This window comes from Musa acuminata, chromosome BXJ1-8 (assembly GCF_036884655.1).
Source record: "Musa acuminata AAA Group cultivar baxijiao chromosome BXJ1-8, Cavendish_Baxijiao_AAA, whole genome shotgun sequence".
In the NCBI taxonomy this organism is placed as follows: domain Eukaryota; kingdom Viridiplantae; phylum Streptophyta; class Magnoliopsida; order Zingiberales; family Musaceae; genus Musa; species Musa acuminata.
Genome location: NC_088334.1, coordinates 1284494 through 1305922, shown reverse-complemented (window position 1 = coordinate 1305922; position 21429 = coordinate 1284494). Strand labels below are relative to the sequence as shown.

Sequence of the window (21429 nt, the reverse complement as noted above, 5' to 3'; positions counted from 1 at the left end):
AACGTTATTTGGCTTTGTATCGTTTATGGCCGCTTTATACTTCCGATTTATCAGTTTGCCGACCTCTGTCGGCTAGCAAGTTGAAAGACCCTTTTCCTCTTTTCTCAATGCCAAAATTGGGCCGATCTAAACCAAGATATTAACAGCAATTACGTGTTGTTCTCCATTAGCAACGAGGGTATTTCAGTAACAGACTCCCTTAGTGGTATTTCTGATGTTTTGTTCAACGTTGAGGGTTAATTAGATGGAGTACGGAATACGGAGGACGGATAGTTTCGTACGTCATCGTCCCTGATCATCACACGTGGTGGATCTTTCGCCGCACGTTCTTGGAGGCATGATTGCGGCGAGCGGCTTTTGTGTACGGAGGCGGACACGTGGGCGGCGGCTCGACGCGGTCGGTAAGGAGGCGATGCTTTCCATCTTCAAAACATACTTTTTTCCTACGAGTTTGTTCGTACCCTCAATCTACCAGACTTGTGATTAGAAGTCACGCGGACCCCACCAGAAACATCTCCCTTATCTGCATCCTGGATGGCGGACGGGTAACGACGAAGAGGTAGGCAATCACGTCAGCGCTTTGCTTAGCTCAGCGGCTGTATGGTAAAAAGCGAAAACATGAGGGGTTTTGTGGTAAATCACCTTATTATTACGGAAATAAGCGTAATTGGCAGCGTATAATAGAATGTAAGGCCCATTCCCTGCTCTGCCGACAACCAAGAGTAGAGTCTAATATATTAGGGGACATGTAGAACTGCGAAGTGTCGTCGTCTTTGAAAGAGCAAAAGCTTCCGTCAAAGATTCTCGAAATATCGCATCTTATGGGGATATATGGTGGTTCGACTATAAAATTAGCCGTCTTGCTTTGTATGTTTGTGCACGGATGCATGAATCAGCTATTATTGCTTCGAATTATGGCGATTTGAAAACACTGAAGTAGGTGATCGGGATCAACTGTTTTCTCCTTCGCAGGAAACGCGATCCCGACTCATAGAAGACGGACAGGACGTCCGGAGCGACGACGTGGGGCATCATGTCTGTCGAGGAACCGTGTTTCTTGACTGAAGCGTGACATTCGATCGGCGCCAAAGAAAGGAAATCGAGATCATCTGTGTCGTTCGGAGCAGGAACCTCTCTATCTAGCTGGATGGGAAGTCAGCAACGACGGTGGGGACCAGCATGTCCGTGGACGAGGGTGTCAGGAACCGTGTTTATTGCCTGGAGCAATGCAGAAGATCGGCAGCCGACGACCATGGCGCCGACTCAGGCTACGAATCGTGCGGACAAGTCATGGAATACAGATATATATATATATCCGGTGAATTGGGACCCATCATATCATTATTATATGAGACTGAAGTTGCGGTGGAAGTGTGAGAACCATGCATAAATTAATCGATGCCTTTGTTGTTGTCAGTGGCGATCAATTCCGAGCAACGATTGATGTCATGTTTTACTTCGAGAATCTTCAATTTGATGAAGAGAGAGAAAGCATGAGCTTCACAGAGACTGTTCATTTTGGTTTGGAGGCCTTCAAGCCGCAAATATATTATATTATATTATTATATATTTAATAATATTATTATTATTATATTAAATTAGTCTTATAATTTTAGATTGAAAAACAAGACGACTTACTTGCAACTTCGAAAATTTTGATCATATCAACAAAATGCGAAGGTGGTGGACAATTATTTTGCAATGTAATGTATAAATTAGATGTATCACTGTTTACTACAAAACCTTTTAAATTAGACTCATACTTACTTCATAACTTAAAATTTAGTTATTAGAATCATGACATAGTCAATTTTAGTTATTTATTTGACACAATAAAATCGTGTCTAAAATGATAAAAAAAATTCTTCTTGAAAGGATGAAATGTAAAAATTATTATTTGATTATAAAAAAATACACATATCCCATATATCTTATTTCAGTCTATTTCTATAAAAAAAAAACTAATATTAAGTCCATTAAAACATCACTATTGTTTATTGTGGGTGTAAGAAGTCATAATTATTTTAATATTTATTTGATAAATTCAAAACAAAGATATACCTTATATAGGGTAAGTTTTGCAACCGCTGATTTAATAAGAAAATATTCCTTTTATATATTATGTTGATAAAATATATCCAATATTCCTTTTAGATATTATATCAAAATTAGATATGACATATATGATAAGCATTGATTAAATTTTATATGTTAAGTATCAATTGGTTTACAGTAATTATCATATCATTTGTCTTTAAAAGCTTCTTCATTGTAGAACATAATATTTGTGTTTGAAATCTTAATCATCATTACATGGATTAAAAATGATTAAGTGATTCTTTAGTTTCTTTCTTATTTTGTATGAACCAAAGGGGATGCTTTTTTTAATATGATCTACAAAGAGAATATATTTTTAATATGATAGATCTTTTCTTGTGGATGTATAACTTGCAAAGGTGATATTTCGTCTAGTTAAGCAATTTAGATGTAACTTTGTCCTAGATGGATACATCATGCTTATTCGAAACACTTTGATGATATCGATCATTTTAGATTTTTTTTTTTGCTCGACAGACCGCATGCATCGGGCCCAAAAGGGACGCTATAATCATATTAGAAACTATAACTGGTTTTTTTTTTTTAATCTTGGATAGATGTATCTGATTTGGATACTTATTTTTATCCATTAATTAGCTTATTCACTAAGTCAAGTGAAAGTCTTACGATCACAATAGATATTGAGATGCAAAGTGGTTTGCAGATAATCAAAGCCACAACCTCTAGATGAGTTAGGATTTTACAAGTTAAAAACAAAAGTCATTTAGGAATTATAATGATTTAATTATGCAACCAATTAGAATATATAATAATGTTGATGAACTCAATCACCAACTCGAGGAAGCAACTAATTTAATAATATAGCCAACTTATATGATCATTTAAAAGTATATTATTATCTTAAGAATGCAATTCATGGGAGAATATGATCAACTCGAAGAAGTGGTTGATTGAACCGTATAGCTGACTTAATTATATAAATATTTTAAAAAAGTGATTGACTGTGATGAGATTGGGCAATTATCGACTAGAGTAAGTAAGAGTATGAATATTGTTTAAATTTGTAAAAGATCTTACCTCAAACATAAATTATCTCTACATCATGAGATCTCATGATGAAAACTAAAAGTCATGAATAATATATGTCACTTAGTGTTCATTTTTTCTCTATAGGCTTGAGGGCTTTGACTATTATATATCTCTTTGTCCTATGGAGGAGTAAGTAAAAAAATATTATCTAGGGTTTCTTGGTTGTCGATTTAAAGAATCATCATAAATTATATGAATAACTACGAAGGGATAGGGGACAATCAAGTCTTATTATTGAACATTAAGATAAGACTCAACTTCACACCTTATTGAACAATTTGAAAGGTTGCTATAATTTTTTTGAATGTTAGCTATGAAGTTGAGTTTAAACTTTTTTTTTTTTTTTTTTTGTTGAATCTCGGATTTTGATGATGAAACTAATTGATTGTGTTTAGATGTTTAACTATATTTTGAGTGATGCAGGAGGAATTGACGTTGCGCCGGAGGAGATCACGTCAGGATATTGGACGGCAGAAGGCTTCCGACGTCGGGCATCGAGCCAAGGAGAGCGGAATTGAGCCAAGGATATTGGGGTTGCGAAGGTCAACCACCGATTGGGCAACAAGCCGCAATAGAGGATGATGCGCTGAAGAATCGGACGAAGCACCAACCAATAATGTGCCGGGCAGCAGAATGTCAATTCGCATTGTAATAATTGTCTAGATCGGAGTAGAGTTTTAGTTTGTGTGTGTAGGAATAACTACGATAATGACAAAGACATAAAGCGAAACAAAGTGTCGGAGTCAAGCGCAAAGGATTCGTTGGGAGTTCGAGAGTTCGATGAAAGTCCGAAGGTTCGTCGGGAATGTTGCTGGAATTAGCCGAGAATGAGTAGGGAGCTTGCTGAAGGGTTTTTCGGAAGCTCGCCGGAAGGTTCGTGGGAAGTTCGCGGAGCTCGCCGAGAAAGATCGGAGCTTGCCGAAGAAGCTCGTTGGAACTCACCAAGATCAAATCGTGAAGTTTAGGAGCTTGCCGGGAGTCCGCAGAATGGTTTCCAAGAGTTTATCGAAAGACCACCGGAAGCTCACCGGAAGAAGTCTTGACTTACGGACTTTGTAATAACTTAGGAAATGTCTTTAAATTTGTAGTTAGCATATTAATTAGGGTTAGGATTAGGTGTAAATCCTATAACCCAAGTATGGGCCAATTGAGCTCGAGTTCGGACTGGTTTGGGCCAAGTTTGGAGCCCAACCAGTGAGCTGAAATAGTGCAGGCGGTGGCACCGCCAGATTAGGTGGTGGCACCGCCTATAACCCGAGAACTGAGTGGTGGCACCATTGGACTGAGCGATGGCACCGCTCGGCACCCGAAAGATCCGGCGGTGGCACCGTCACCCTCGGAAACCCAAGAGAAATCAAAGTTTGGAGCCCAATTCTCAGCTGAGATTACAACCTTTTGCAAAGCAATAGTTTGAGATAAGAGCCTTAGAAAAGTCTTAGCAAGTCTTGTTTTTCAAATTGCTTGAGTATTCACCTCCTCCCATCTTGTTGAAAAGAATTGTGAGAGTGTGAACCACTTGTAAAGGTTATAAGAAGGGTATTAGTCCTTCCCCTACAAAGAGATTTGCTAGTGGAAGTTGGGAGCCTCTTCAAAAAAGGCTTCGTAAGTGGATGTAGGTCATTTGGACCGAACCACTTTAAAACTGCTGATTTGCTTCCTACTCTTGTCATTTACATACTGCAAACTTCTTTACTTAGTCACTATGCTTCCATACGCTTCTAAGTTATCAAGCTTCCAAAATTAATTTTCATCGATATTGTTTTTTATCGTATGAAAGAGTTTTTCAAAACCAAAATTTTAATCGGCTGCACTAATTCACCCCCCTCTCTTAGTGCCGCTCCGATCGTAATATTTTTAACTCTGGAAAGGATATCTATAGATAGTCTAAAGGTTTTCATTACCGGGCATGGTCGATGAACCCTTGAAACTTAAGTATTAAAAATTCTTTCCCATTTGGAAATGTATTTATCGAATCATTGTTATGATTAGCATTGATTTGAGAAAATTGGTGGGATATGATAAAAATATCCTTTTATGCATGGTTAACTATTTTTTCATCCAAGTTTAATTAAAAATTTTATGATATTCATTTATCGAGGAAGACTAATGATTAGTTGGGTATGGAGCTTACACTCTTTTTAGTTTGTTATTTTTAAAATAACTAAAAATAAGTATTGAAAAGCTTAAAAAGGTGTTTGGAGTCTAAATATTTCTTCAAAAGTTAAAAATTATTATAGATCTATTTATCTAATCTGTTTGATTTTTATTATTTTGTTTCGCGGAGAAGATTTTTTTTAAAAAAATTATTATAGAGGTATTTATCTAATCTATTTGATTTAATTATTATAGAGGGGGAGAAGACTCCTTTAATTATAATTTTTTTTCTAATCATTTCCTAAAAGATTTTTGAGATATGATATAATTAAATTTAAAATTTTCTTTTAACTAGATGCATGAATAGTAAAATGACAATAAGCTAAAAGAAGAAATTCATGTAAACAATCAAATTATCTAAATCCATTGTATCCATCATTGGCACTACTTTTTGGATTCCATGAAATAATATAAATTATTTCAATTTTAACCACTGTTGCTCCCAATCCTACTCCAAGTGGTTGAAGGTTTGAAGTATGCTTAAAAGATAGTCATAGATCCTCCTATGCTCAAATTTCTTAAGTTCTCCCAAACTCAACTTATCTTTCTATGGCCTTTAGAGCCAATAAAATTTTATTTTATGATAATATATTTACTAACACCTCCTCTCCTCTCTTGCATGTATCAACTTTTGTTTAAAAATTTCTATGCCAAGTAGTATCTTTGAATTTTTTGTATAGAATATTCTCACAAAATCAGTGATGATATAAGAAAATAAAAGAGTTAATAATATAAAATAGAATGTCACAAATATATATAATGATAATTATAAAAAAAGTCTTATGCTTATTTTCAATTATGATTGGGAGTTGTATAAAATATAACGATGGTTTATCGATATACATAATCATACTCTTATGGAACGATTTATTTTAGTACATTAATTAAGTAAATATGTAAATCAAAATAAAAAAAATATATATCCTTCATTATCAGACATACAATGATTATTTTAACTCTTTAAAATAACATATATTAGATCATTCCTTTATCATAAAAAAATAATACAACGTTAACCAAAGAAAGATACGTACAACAATACAAATCCTATCATTCCTCTTAAATGATAAATGATAGAATATATGCAAAAGTCCATCAGATGACTGTCATGATCATAATCGAATGAAATAAATCGAACCACCACCGCTCGATCAATGAAATTACATTAAGAGTACAAAAATAAATCCATTAATGAAATTGGCATAATCTCCATTATGATTCTACGAGAGATTTATTAGTAGCATTATTGTTATTAGGCAAGTATAATTAATTGGGCTTCATAGAGGCCCAATTATTGGATGGGCCGAAGCAGTAGTGTGGCCCGAGAAATATGGTATAACTCCCAGCTCAAATCGAACCGCACTATTCGTGAATACATCCGCGTCGGTCGTTTCGTCTCAAATAGCCTCTCGCAATCCCTAATTCCCACCATCACCTCCCGGCCTTCTTCTCTCTCTCTCTCTCTCTCTCTCTCTCTCTTGTTGATGGACTCGTTTCAAGGTCGCCACTTCACCGGAGGAGGAGGTGGCGGAGATCCCTATCAACAGCATCAGCCGCCGCAACAGAACCCCTTCCCTAATCCCTACCATCATCCACCGCAACCCACCACTAATTATTCCTACCCTCCTCCTCCCCCTCACCACCATCCACACCACTATCCATCTCCGCCTCCTCCCCCTCCTACGATTCCCTCTCAGCATCAGCAGCAGCAGCAGCAATGGGTTCACCCGGAGAGCCACCTTCAGCACCACCACCCCCCTCTTCCCCCTCTTCCCCCACCATACCCCCAACCCATGCCACCGTATGCCGTGCAGTCGACGCCGCCGTTCCACAACCAGTACCATCCTCATCCCCCTCTTCCCGCGCCTCACCACGTGCCGCTGCCGCCTCACCAGCATCGCCTTCCGTCCCCGCCGCCTCCCTCCACAGCTTATCCTCCACCACCTCAGCAGGTGAGCCTCTTCTGTCCTCTCGTCATCGTAAGTTGTGGTTTTTATTTAATACTATCATCAATCGGACGATTGTTTCATTAGGAAACTTGTAGAACACCTAGGTCTTCTTTTGTTGGAACGGTTTTTGCTTTTAGAACAGCTTTAGCATGTGGGGTATGGTTGGATGTGCTACTAGCAAGGCTACCGGTGATGGTGGTTGTTAGCCGGGCTGTGGCTACTTGTATAGTGTTGTATTTGTAACTAAACAACTGTGATTCGATGTCTCTGCTGAGACATCTGAGTTGGTTAGTGTGTCGTTGCACAAAGGGATAGGTATCAGGTTCGAGTTCATGTGTGAGCGTTATGTTATTTGATGTAATAGAAAAACTATGATTCGATGACTTCATTGATATCCTTTTCTTATTGGGACTCCTGATTGATAGAAGAACAGATGATTGATAAGATTAAAACTATCTTTCGAATCAGTCTATTCTAATATACACTCAAGATGATCCATGTATTAGAAGAATAGCCTGATGGGGCTGGCTACACACATGCCATTTTTCGTTGTTCTGGTTTTCTGACATTTCTCTGCAATTACTTTTTGCAGCAATGGACAGGCACATCTTGGGCTCAACATCAAGGATGGGAATACCCAGGTCAGGCTTAATGTTCAAGCATTCTGCGGAATTGAAGCCATACTTGGATCATTTGACATTTACATCCACAAGAAGAGTTCATTATCAGAATAATATTCTTTTAGCATGTAGATATGTGGTAGAACTATGTCGGGAAAAATCATTCATGTTATGGGTTTTTGAATCAACACATGTCATTCTTCTTTCTGTGTACGAGTTTATTACCAGGATTGATCAGGTGTCACATTAGGTTAATTTGATATCTCAATTTGCTAACTACTCGTCATTGTTTCATTGTGTTTCTCTCTTGCTGAACTCGTACTGGCTAGGATCTCAATATCAATTAGTTTTAATTTATCCAGTCTGATAGAGGCTGGCGAACCTTTTACAGTATTGTGTTTGGCATGCTGTTCTTCACTTTTTACCATGTATCTTGTTTTACTTGACCAAAGAACAATTCCCTTGTGTTCAACTCCAGTATACTCTACCCATCCAAGTTGCATATAATGAGCTAATTAGATGTTGAAATGCATCTGTCATTTTCCCAAATTGATGCTTCCCCAGACTCTTTAGATGGAGGTGTTGTTTATTGGGGATGATAATATTTTACATCACTAATTTTTTTTTATTTGCCTTGTTAGTATAGTAGCACAAGCCATTCATCTACACAAGTTGTGGATCGTTTACCTGGAAATGAATTCTGTGATCCCAATACATGAAGGATAAAGATTATCATTTGATGCCCTTTATGTGTAACAAAAGTTTCTTATTATTTATGAGAAACCATGAGTGATTAAAATATATGCAAAGATATTATTTCTTAGAAATGTAAGTTTATTCAAGTAAAATTATTTCTATCTGTTAGTTTGGCAAAGAAGCAGAGTTGTTCTCTGCCAAACACCATCTTGAATAGCTAAGTTACTTGGTTGGGCTTAGGTTTAGGCTCTTTTTCACGTAGAGTTGATCAACTTGGATCTATATGGATATAACTATTTCTCTTCTGTCTTCCTGTTTTGCTACATATCACATGCAATTTTTGTTGATGGAAGTCTTTTCTCTTGGGCAGAAAGTAAAAAAAAAAAAATCAAGACATTCCATTCATAATGAATTCTTGTCTTCATTTTCTTTTTAAACCTTTTTCTTTCTTGAGAAATGATCACGAATCAGCACTACACTGACCTTCTAACTCGCCGGGGAATTATGAATAATGGAAACTTCTAAACTTTTTATCCTTCTCATAATTGTTAAACACATCATTCTCATTTTTTTTGTCCTTCTATATATGCTACAAGTAAAAGAACTGCAGGGTGTTACTGCTTGGTGTCCATTGTTAACATGTTCGATAATATGTTATACTGCAAATGAGTGGAGCCATACAAATTACCTTGATCTTGATCTATTAATATTTATGTGATTCTGTATTTTTTTTTTCTCTTAAAAACCAATACTTGAATGTTTAGTCATTTAGGTATTCTGTGGCTTGTATGCTGGTTTGTTATTCCTTCAATTTGTCGACAGAAAGAAACCTTTCATACAACACGGAGGATGACTGGGCTACACGGGCTAAAGCATGGGCTGCTGCCAAGTCAGTGACAGATAATCATCAAGTGCATTCACAGGTTATGCCTGTTGGAAGAATGGAAGAGCATAGTTACACCTATCATGATCAAATACACAACGCAACTGGTCCTCCTTTAGATGCTCAACAATCTTCACTTTCTCAGTCAATTAACCAACAGCTGCCCAACTATGCCTTGGATCAACAGAAACAAGTTAATCATTCGCATGGATATGCATCATTCCCTGCTCCATATGTAGCAGACTCACATATGCATTATAATGCTGGAGAAGAAGCTGTTGCGCCACACAAAGATCATAATTCGCCTGCAAGAAATTTTGGATCAACTTCATCCATTTATGAGAAGGAGGTACCTTATAGTTATTCTTCTGTTCCAGGTAAAGTTTCACTTAGTATTTCTATTTGGCTGTGAATGAAGTACCAAGTTTTGGTACCATCATAAATGGAAATGGCCTTTTTCCTGTTAATGATCTCAGAAAAAATTCTTTGTAGTTTAGCTAAAATGTTTTTATTTGCACTTTATAAGATAGTTGAGCTGTTATCTTTATGAAAATTTTAGTCACATTTTTGTATCAGTTGTCAGATTGAGACAGTTCTCTGAAAGCAATCAGTTTTAGTTTAACTAACAAATTATTCATAGTTGTCAGTGATATGTGGTAAATGTTATCAGTGTGACGTAAACACCAATGTGCATATATGTAGTTCTGTCATTTCCTCTTTGATTATAAGAAAATAGATCATATTTTCTTTTTCACAACCTTTTTTTTTCTTCTTTCGCTTAACAACTAGTGGACTTCAATTTATTGATTATCTTGAAAATCTATTCTAAGGCATCTTACTGTTAAATAATCATATTGCTGGAATTAGGTATTAAAACTTTATTACTACTTGGTCATAAATTGTGTAGTACTTTTTTTATAGATCCCAACTTTAAGCAAAGAGGTGTGTTTTTTTAATTAAATCTCCTTATGTGATTTTCAGAAAGGTCATGTGCAGGTACTTAGATATGTTCTGGCCCGCTCTGTTTATATTACACTTGTTAATATAAATGAAGCATGTGCAATTTTGAAACGGTCGCTATATCGTCACCAACTTAAAAGTCTGATATGATACACTAGATATCACCTTTACCTGGCTGCTGCATGTACAATTAGCAGATGGATTGAGGGATTTTAGTTGGTCTTGGAATTGTTGGCAACTATATTCAAACTCTTTATTCAGTTAAAATTAACTTGCCCTTATGGTGGAAGGTGCATTGATGTGGATAAATTTTCTAAAGTAGATTGATGATATAGAGTGTAATCACATCTTATGAGATTCATTTTGAAACTAAATTAATCTAGGAATAGTACTTGATGGAGGAATCAATGAAGAGAACTTTTGGTGCACAAACTCGTAGTGGATCTCGTCTTGACATCCTTGTTACTGAAAATTTTATCTTCTGGAGTACTTAAGGACTATATGAAGTGAACATGAAGACAAAATTCCTGAACAATAAATTCCATGCGCCTTACATATTATGTCACTGATAGATGAGGTGGAAATGAAGAGAGATGAGAGGTAGTTTAAGTTTTAGGTATCCCCTTTTCTATATTGACCAACATTGTGGTGATCATTTATGATTTCCAAAGTAGTGCTCAGTTAAGGCTGGTATCAGATGGACATATCACTTGTTTCATTTCAGTTCGTAAATGTGATTAAGCTGTATGTTTCTGTTTCTTTTGTATCTTTTTTCATTATTTTTCTTCCATCTTTGAAATGAAAAATTTTATAGCATTTGCATCTTGGAATGTTATTGAAAACCAAATTGCTGGTCAAGAAAGGTTCTCTCCATGCGATCCTGTGCGTTTCCTGTGTGGAATATTCCTCTAGTTCATAGTTAAGATGGCACAATAGATATAGCGGAAGGTGCATTTCAGGATTTATTTTAGAGAATGTTGGGTTAGGAGATGATGTTAAACCCTTTGTTTAATTCAAGACATGTAACTCTTTAAGAGTATGTGACCACTAGTACAAGAAAAAGTGTAGCTACCTGCAACCTACTGAGGGCTATTTCTTTTCAAAATACAAATGTTGGAGGATGTTAAGGATTCAAGTGCTGCTAGCTAAACTGTGTTGAATAGTGGTTGGTGTAGTACATGTTGTTGGATGAACTGTATCTGGTTCCTTATTGACACAAAGATTATTGGTATCATTGGTTCAAAAAAACAGAGAGAGAATATGATATAATATAATATAATTATATTCAAAATAATTGTAAAAAATCTTTTTAAAATATATTATTATGGTTTAAAGTTTAAACTATTAGATGAAGTGGCTAAGGTGATTTGGTTTGCCTGTAAAAAAATAATCACTTAAAATTGTAGAACCAGCACTTTTGTGGAGATGTTGTCTTGTGGATTAATCAATAAATGCCATGCCCATAACTTACCTGTTGCTCATCACTTGCATGATGTCTTTTTTTACTCACAATGGTACCGTTGGTGTTTGAGGCATATCTATAGCTTAGCAGTATAGAGGAGGTGAGTTATGGCTGCAAATAGGCAATGACAAGAGGGCAACAGCAAGATAAGTCTCCTCTTTTGCCGGCTACTGCAAATAGCAGCTATTGCTCTTCCCTGATAAGAACTAATGTTTACTTAATGGAATGATCTCAATTAGTTTTGATTGATTTTGACCATTTCTTTATAGATTCCATCATATTTCAACTGATTCCAAACATTTCTAAAGGTGATTTGGTAACTAGACCATGAAACTGGGATTTCCCAACTCAAGAAGGGTGAATCCTGATCTAGATGCTTCAGCTGTCAAATTCTTTTTCTTTCTGCTTCTGGTGGATGACCAATATCGCATAATAGTATGAACGTATACTTATCTTCCATACATGATCTGCATATTTTCCTGGTGGGATCATCTTGCACTGTCTTGTTCTTTTTCAGTAACAGCATTGTCACTACTCACTAGTGTTTTGAAAAGTACCCGGCACTAAAAGGCTCCAAGGTGCCAAAATGTATGAGACACTAGGTGGTTGCAAATATTAAAATTAATATATGTAAATAATGAGAAGAGGGAGGAGGAGGAATTTGGTAGGAGGAAAAAGGAGGCTATTGGGATTTGAGGAGGCTTGGCTGTTATCGGTTGGGAGGGAGCTATCAAGGAGTAGGAGGATGAGGGTGGTGGAGGTGGAGGGAGCGACAATGAAGGAGGAGAAAGAGTGAGGGGACAATGAGAAGGAAGGAGAGGGGGAAGAAACAAAAAGAACGAGAAGAGGGAGGAAGACGAATCAGGTAGAAGGGGAACAAAGGGGAGGAAGAAGGGAGAAGGGAAGTTATGAAGGGAGTTATCAGGGGAGGAGGAGAAGGAAGAATTGGGAGGGAAGGGAGGCGACAGTAAGGAGGATTAAGAGGGAGGGGACCGGACAACAAGAGGGAAGGAGATGGGCAAGCAACATAGAGCGGAAGAGGGAGGAGGAATCAGGTAGGAGGGAGAGGTGGATTGTTGGGGTTCAAGGAGGCTCGATAAGAGGAGGGGGTGACGACGATGGAGGAGGGGAACGAGAAAAAGGGAGAACATGAGATGGTAAGGAGAGAGAGTTACCGCAAGAAGAAGACATTGTTAGAGGGTCCCTGTGTGTGAGGAAGCCACTCAGTCACTGGAGGGTTGCCTCTGTCGCGAGAGGAAGCTATCTGTTATGGCTAATGGTCACTAATTGGCCTTGGAGTGCAATTGTGGTGGTGCATAGGGTGGAGGAAAGCCATGTTCGATGATGTATGGCGGAGGAAGAGAGCTGACAGTGTATAGTAGAGGAACAAATGGCAATGTAGGGTTTCTCTCTTCCGCTTGTAGATGGGGACCGGGGCACGAGGGGTGGTGTGGTGGAGTGCGAGACTTTAATTAGATCTATCAAACCAACTCACATCAACAAAAGTCAAGCGAGTGAAACCTGAATGAAGGCTTCAATTGGCTCAGGTGTGTGCTTGAGTCATGCCCGTCTAAATTGCCTTGCATGAACCATCTTCAAGACGTTCGGGCCATGCCTCGCTTTGCTTGGTTGCCTAAGCAAGCGGCCAAGTGCCATTTGAAAACACTAGTTTTCTTTTCCTCTTCACAGGCTTGGTCATAGTTTTCTTTTGTTGGTTTTATTCCAACTTGACCTTTCCTTTTACTCTTCTCCGCCTTGTCACATTTTTTTTTCTGTGACTGTGAAATTGGCTAGAATTGAGAAAATTGGGCAAGATAGGTTTAGTTTGTTGCATTCTAGCTTGTTTTTACCAATTTTTTGCTTATAATGCTAAGAAATGAACTAAAATATGAGCAACCTTTGATGATATTAATATGTTTTGATCATAGGATAAATTGCATGATATTGTTAATTGTATGGTAAACATAGGAACTTGTGAGTACCCATAGAAATTGATAAGCAGAGACTCACAAATGGGGTACGATTACCAATTGGTATAAAAGTTTGAATGAACACAGATGGTTTCTTATCTTCATGTTTATTTAATTGTGATGGAAGATGATATATGATGTCAACTGTTCCTTTGTTGTTTGAAGCACATATAAAAGGGGGAGGGGATTGAAAGTCATACTGTTGGGTCGAAGTATTGACATGAGTGCGAATAAGTTAGATGTGCACAAAACAGTGATTTAAAAAGTGTTAGGCGCCAAAAGACGCTAAGATCCCAAAACACTCGAGGCGCTCGCCTGAACAAAGCGATGTGTTCTAAAATATTAAAATAGAAAATATATATAATATAATTAATAAATATAATTATTTAAATAAAAAATATGATATTAAATTAAAAACAAAGATTAGCAATGTTAAAATCTAAATAGTATATTATTAATTCAATAAATAAATATTATTTTGAATAATAATTAATAATCTACCGTTAATAATATATTTACTGTTAACAGTAGTAGGGAAGAGTAGAGACCGAAGAAGTCGCGATAAGAAGTTGAGTCGCAGGCAGCAAATAGCAGCTGGAGCTGCGGAGTTGCGGTTAGCAAGAGGTAGCGGACAGCAACAGGCAGTGGACAATGGCAATAGACAGTAGTGGAAGCTGAGGAGACTCAGTCGGCGACAGAGGAAGACTTGGAGGTAGCGGTGGAAATCGTCGGCGACGAACGTAGAGGGAGAAATCATCGGTGACGGAAACAAAAAGAGAAGCGTGCGTAGGGTTGGGAGTTGGGGTCGCACGCTGATATAACTATGTGTTTTAGTTGGTTCAATCGAACCAACTAATGCAAATTTAAGCGGTTCGATCACCTTATATCAATCGGGCGCTCGCCCGAAGCACCCGGTGCCTGGGCTCGGGCGAGCGCTCAGGCGACCCCTCATTAAAGCACGCCACGTGACCCTTAAACGAGGCGCTCGGGCCTTGCCTAAGCGCCTAGGTGAGCGCCCGAGTGTCTTTTTAAATCACTGGCACAAAGTGTTCAATGCTTTTCTTTAATTGTTCAATGTTCGTTGGCATTCATTTCATATCATTCTCGATCAATAAGACTTTAGTGAATTTGGAAAGTTTATGCAGGTGCCAACATATGGCAGATGATTCATCACTGAGAGTTTCTCCTGTGAACTCAAGTTTTCCATCTTTTATTGGGTTAGTTTTGGATAGGTTTTCTTTCATTTTCTGGTGTTGGGGGTGGTATAGTGGGTTAGCATTGTGACAATCATGAGTGATTGTGGATCTGGTTTCATTGCTAATCTGCTATTTCTTTTTCTTTTTTTGATAATTTGACACGAGAAGAGGCTTTGAAAAGGCTTCCACTAGGAAGTATTTAATGTGATGCAGAACATGAAAATTGTTGGAGATTTAAGTCTGAAAAAAGAACCTAAAAACTATGACATCCCAAGTTTGTGAATTTTGATTCAATAAGGCTAGAGGACTTTCTCTTTCAGATCACTTATCCACGATTTAAGAGGTCATATGAATCAGATTGTGAATTTGTTAATCTTTATTTCACCATCTGTATATGTTAGGAATATGTGGTCACTTTAAGAATACAAAAACCTATAGTTATGATGGGAGTGGTCCCTGTGCTGGCATTACACCTGGTGTCAGAAGATGTGATGCATTTCTATGCTTCTAATGCTTCTTGAATTTACTGCAAATGACTTTTCATTGTAAAAGCAGGTAACAGAGATGCTGTAAATCAATTCCCTTTGCCTGTATTATCTGCACAAGAAGGGTTCATCCATCCACAGGCAGCACTAACTGATGCCAGCAACAAACCTTTGGATTTTGAGCCTAGGCCTGCTTCTGAATTTGAACCACATACAAAAGTTAGTTATGGTCCTGCTGATCCAACTCAGACTATGGGGTTGATGGATCGTGATGCAACTGCCATGTCTGTGAATGCTTGGACTCCAACTGTTCCAGGGGTTTTCCCCCAAGTTTCTTTAGCACAATCTGTGACACAGGTTGCAAATATTGGCTTCACCAATTTGTCTCTTGTATATTCAAATTTCTGACATTAATATGCTGTTCCTCTTTACAGTTGGAACCTCCTTTTGCACCGCAGCCTTCTTTGGGGCCACATCCTTCGCCAGTTTATGGAAGGCTACCTGGACCCAACTTCAGGCCTGGTGTACCACCTACCACTGCACCTTTTGGCTTAGTCACTGGGACATCACTTAATCAAGCACCAATGTTCCCTGCAGATGCTAGTGGTCCTTTCAATATTTCTGAACGCCCAAAAAAGGTAACTTAAGTTATTTCCTCTAATTTCTTTATCCTCATTTAACAATCATCAACATTCATGATTCTGAAACTCCAGGCTGCAGTACCTAATTGGCTTCGAGAAGAAATTATAAAGAATAAATCTGTGATCGCAAGTACCTATGCCAGCCACCAAAGTGGGAGTTCTCACAATTCCATGGGATCTGAAGATGATGATAAATCATATAGGAAGGCTGATCAGGCTGACAAGAGTGTTGATTCAGCCAAATCAACTGATGATGATGAAGATGATGAGGTATTTCCTTGTATGATTACATTCAAGTTATTCTTAAGCTTAATTACATGCCTTCTCATGACAAACTTCCTTATTTGCTTGGTTAATTATAAATTGTATTTGCTATCCAATTATATGAACCAAATTTGTGTGCTCAATGCCCTTCGGTATAGTGCCTTCCAATGACTATGCCACTGGTGCCTCTCTATGGACCAGGTGACTGATTTTGCAGTAATAGTTGCCACCATTGACTATGCCACTGGTGCCCCTATGTGGATTGCATGACTGCCTTTGCAGGAATAGTGTTTACTAATGACTACTGGTGCCTCTATATGGACCATGTGACTGCTTTTGCAGTTGTACTGTGATATCTATGTGCAATACCTTGTTAGTTTCATATCGAAAAATAATGAGGTTGGGCTTGCATATCTCTACTTAGTAATGTATATCTAATTAGTAGGGGAGTGTATTTCATTTACTTTGTTTCCCAGTTTGTTGCTTTGATTGTTTAAAATAGTTTAGAACACTTCTCTAGTTTGTGTCAGTTCCATATTAACTTGAAGGACCCTGGGCTCTATGCAATGCCCTAAAAAGAATGTTGGAGATTTTTGAGTGTAGAAGATTGTGATGCTTCAATACTTCAATATTATAAAATAGGAGGAAGTTAGACTCCTTTCTAACTTTCTTTCTTTTGAGTGCCTCATTCTGTCTTGTTGGGATTTGAGATTGATAGGATTGGTAGGTTTGGAACCAAGTGGAAAAAGTAATTTAAAGATTACAAATATGAAATTACATTAGAATAGTAAAACAATAAAAATATGTTCACACAAAAATATTGTGTTAAATTTTTTGTTTATATTCAAATATCACAATATATCTATCCAAGGAATGCAATTTCAGGTACCAGACCTGTGCCAGTCCATGGCCGGACTGATCCTCTTCTGTCCGTTTGTAATGCTATCTTTTTTCTGTAGTGTCTTTTGTGGTCTTAGGTATAGCAAGTTATTGAGGTTTCCAACATTCTATCTTAATGATGCTTTAACAAGTACTTCTAGCTTTGCACATCTAGTTTCTCATCTCTGTTTCCCATTCACTGCTTAAATTGCTTATTCCACAATCAGAATATGATGCATTCAAGAAGCTTCTTGTTCTTGTGACCAATATACCTCCATGTTCTATGTAGGACGATGCTCAAGCTGCCAGATCTGCAGCAATAAACCAGGAAATAAAGCGTGTGCTAACTGAAGTTTTGTTGAAGGTTCTGTTTGCCTAATGGTTTGCACACTGGACTTCCTTTATTTCTTGGTTTACTTTATTTGATGCTTCTCCATTTTGAATCAACAGGTCACAGATGAGCTTTTTGATGAAATTGCTACCAAAGTTCTTAATGAAGATGACCCGACTGCTGAGGGTAAAGAATCTTGTTTCTAAAAACTTCAAATTCCACAAATTTCTATTTGATGGTTAAGCTAGTTTTAGATGTTCCATAGTTTGTCACATCTTTCTTCTGCAGTAGGTGAGAACAAAGAACTTGGAAACAATAAGATCCCTATTCCAATAGTTTCAGAACCCAAGGCTTCTGCGAACGTATTGACAACAATTAAAGAAAACCAAGAAAATAAAGGTGTTAGTGAAAGTACTAGCCTGCACTCTCCTGGTGGTGATATACTTGGTCTTGCTAGTTACGCTTCAGACGAAGAAGATGATGCTGATGGACCTCAAATATCCAAACCTTCATTGGTTCAGAGTAGTAACGGTAGGTCTTCTGGAAATGAACCAAAAAATGTTGAAAACGAGATTATACTGAATGACAGGGGGGAACCTGTTAGAGGTTCACATGATGGTAACGGTGACAGAGTAGACAAACATGCTTCACAAAAATCCAATGCAAGAAATCATGTTGAGAATTCTCTGTCCCTGGATGCTTCAATACCTGATGGTAAATTGCATAATCATGCAAGGGAACATAAAAGTTTATCTGGCATTAGTTCACATGATGTAGCTGCCAAGTGTGGGCTGGCATCTGAATTTTCTTCAGATGATCCCAATTCTCCGGAGTCCAAAGCTAAAACAATTGGCAAGGGAGGAGTGAGAATAGAATATATATGTGGCAACAATAAAGATGGAGAATCAGTCGGTAACGAGAATCTCATCAGAGACTCCAAAATTGTTACCAGTAGTAATAACCATCCAGAAGGCAGGAGCCACAACAAAGAATCAGTTAAGAAGGGATCAACCGGCACGGATAAGACAGACAGAAAAACTTCTGATTCTACTGATACTGGTATTCGTGAAAATAAAATTAAACTCAAGGAAAATATTAATTTAAAGGAGATATCTCAGGAGAGGGGTATCACACGAGGAGTAAATGCTAGGGACAATAGAATGGGGAGCTTAAAAGATAAGAAGGAAAGAGACAAAGAGGATACTGAAGGGAGAAAGGAGAAAGCAAGGGATGAAAAGGAAGGCAATTCCAGACGGCTTACGAAGGATCTAAGGCATAACAGTAGAAGGTCACCATCCCCTAACCATAGAGGTAGAAATAGCAAGGAAAATTCATTGCTTGGTCATGGCAGTATTTCAAGTGATGAGCCTTCTGAAATCTCAAAAAAGAGGTATATCTATACCTTTATTTAGCGAAAATATATTGCTCTTATTATGTTTATCTTGATTGTTTTTTCTGTGTTTTAGGAGGCTGCAGTCTCGGTCACCATCACCTACAAGGTCTAGGACCAGGTATTGTAGAATAATATCGAGGATAATCTTTCTGCATAAGTTAATAATGAGGATGGACTATGTATTTCATCAAGAGGTTGGAACATAATTATTTTCAACTGCTCTTCATTCTTGGATGTGGCAAGGCATGCATTATGGTGTTAACATCTAAATCTCATGTTAGATGTCTATTTTGCATTTAGTCTCATTAAGCTGGTAAGCCATTACTAAAAGAAGGGTCTAGGGTTATATTTGTCAATCTTTGGACCTGATGTGGTTATGGCTATTGTGTTTAGAGGACTTGCATGCAGATTTGATGGGTGCAGAGATTCCGGGATAGCCAGAGGGATGAAGGACCCTCATGAAAGGACTGGAAAGTAAATACACATTCAATCAGTGTATCAAGTTTTCTAGTTGTAGGCATTATAGTTTCTGGTGTATCATTCATTGTCTTAAGAACCAAGGGCAGAAAATAGTTTTTCACTGCACGTGTTTCTGAAAAAAGCGATCTTCTATAGAAGTCTTGCGCTTTTCTATTGTTAATGTAGTCTATATACTGCTATTAATTCGTTGCTGTGCTTTTTGGTGGGGTGGTATTTCTGACATGTCCGATATGACCCGTGTAAATACTATTTGACTGGAAGCATCATCCTTTGGTTCCGATACTTGCTCTCTTAGTTCGGCATGTATTTGCAAGGATTTGTTTTGCTTATTGCCCAACATTGATGTCAGTTTGGGAGCCAATCCGAAACATTAGATTCTTAAAATAAAACTCATTTTTAACTTGGTTAAGGTGGTAAAGAAATCATCACAGAATATTTATGGACCTCAATCCGGGATCCTGCTACTTTATCTGTTAGTATTTATGTGACATCATGATAAACAACATTTTTCACACAGCCATCATTTTTCAGTTGTTCCATGGAAAATGTATTGCTGAAAGCCCGATCTGAAATTGCAATCTAGAACATCACCTGCAATGTGCTGCATTCTTTTGATATTTGTTCATTACATCATCTTATACTTGTATTTTGTCATTAGCATGCTTTCAATATTACTTTTAGAGCTCTAACAAATGTTTTATCTATAAATTATGGATGAAATAATTGAAATTTCAAATAACATACTTGAAAACAAGCCACTTTCGAATGCTTCCTTTAGCAGCACTTTCAAATGGTTGATGATTGTCGGATATAGCATGCTGGCTAAACGTTAGGTCATGGCGATCTTTATGTTGTGTTTTGTTTTTCCACACTGATCTATTTAAAAAATACTTTTTAGAGGATAAGATAATTTGTGTAGCTTGCAGGTTGGTTTCAGGGAGTAAATCATTCAGAAACAGTACTTGTTTCTTATGCTTTTACTTACCAAATTAGTATCTATGTTTCAATTTCTAGACAAGTTTCGCGGTCTCCACATAGGAAGCACTCTCATCGCAGGCATTCTCCCTATTCTTCTGAAAGGAGGTAAGTGGTGAAACTTCTTTTTTTTCTGAGGTTAACATTGTGTTGCACCTAAAAACAATTTACACTCCAGGTGAAGGTGAAAAGTATATTTTGGATCCACTTTTCACCGAATTGGTCTTCTTTAGGTTTCATCCGTTGCTTATATTGACTCTGCAATTTCTTTTTTTTCTTTTCTGTCGCAGGAGGTCAAGATCTACCACGCCAGTTCATCGAAGGAGATAAGCATGGCAGTTTAGTGCTGGAGCATACGAGACGTCCAAATATGGTGCTGATGAAGTATGAACGTCCAATCAGATGGGTGGTGTTGGCAGAAAAAGAGGATGTACCACTACTGCTAGCTTGGATGTGCCATATCTTGTTGAAAGCATCTGAATCCGCGGCAAGCACACCTCAGAAAGGAGATGCAGTTTACTCATTCTGATGTGTCTGAGATTTTGTTGGCAGACATGGTTTTCTGTGTATGCTTGTCAGTTTTGAATGTCTGATATGGTAGCAGTGATAGTTGACCACATTGGTGTAGAAACAAAATTGCCAAGCTTGTTATGTGATTGCCTTGTTTTATGCTAAATCAACCTGAATAGATTTGGACTTGTGATCGCCAATCATTTTTTGTCGGTCACTCAACCCACATTGCTCTGTTACTCGAAGAGAGTGAACTTTCCAGCAAACACTGGTAGTCTGGTTGTCTGCTGCTCTATTTGATCCATGTAAGCAGACTGTGACGTGAAGACAATCGGTTTGTAGATCATATTGGCATGCTACAGTATGTATATATATATATATATATATATATATATATATATATATATATATATATATATATATATATATATGCA

At 37.5% G+C, this 21429-nt stretch overlaps 1 protein-coding gene across 1 annotated transcript; it reads left to right on the top strand.

Moving 5' to 3' along the window:
- Positions 1 to 6678: 6678 nt before the first annotated feature.
- LOC135680514 (uncharacterized) lies at positions 6679 to 21195 on the top strand. The gene is made up of 12 exons (XM_065194480.1): positions 6679 to 7253; positions 7843 to 7891; positions 9389 to 9826; positions 15593 to 15879; positions 15957 to 16160; positions 16236 to 16433; positions 17596 to 17670; positions 17757 to 17823; positions 17926 to 19027; positions 19104 to 19148; positions 20525 to 20593; positions 20776 to 21195. The coding sequence occupies exons 1-12, from the start codon at positions 6786 to 6788 to the stop codon at positions 20813 to 20815; spliced, it is 3042 nt and encodes a 1013-aa protein (XP_065050552.1). The 5' UTR covers positions 6679 to 6785; the 3' UTR covers positions 20816 to 21195.
- Positions 21196 to 21429: the final 234 nt, after the last annotated feature.

Bases quoted from the DNA above. Each gene is read 5' to 3' on its own strand.
- LOC135680514 (XM_065194480.1), top strand. From the start codon at position 6,786: ATGGACTCGTTTCAAGGTCGCCACTTCACCGGAGGAGGAGGTGGCGGA. The intron at 9,827-15,592 runs GTAAAGTTTCAC...TTGTAAAAGCAG, and splicing joins TAGTTATTCTTCTGTTCCAG to GTAACAGAGATGCTGTAAAT. The intron at 17,824-17,925 runs GTAAAGAATCTT...TTTCTTCTGCAG, and splicing joins AGATGACCCGACTGCTGAGG to TAGGTGAGAACAAAGAACTT.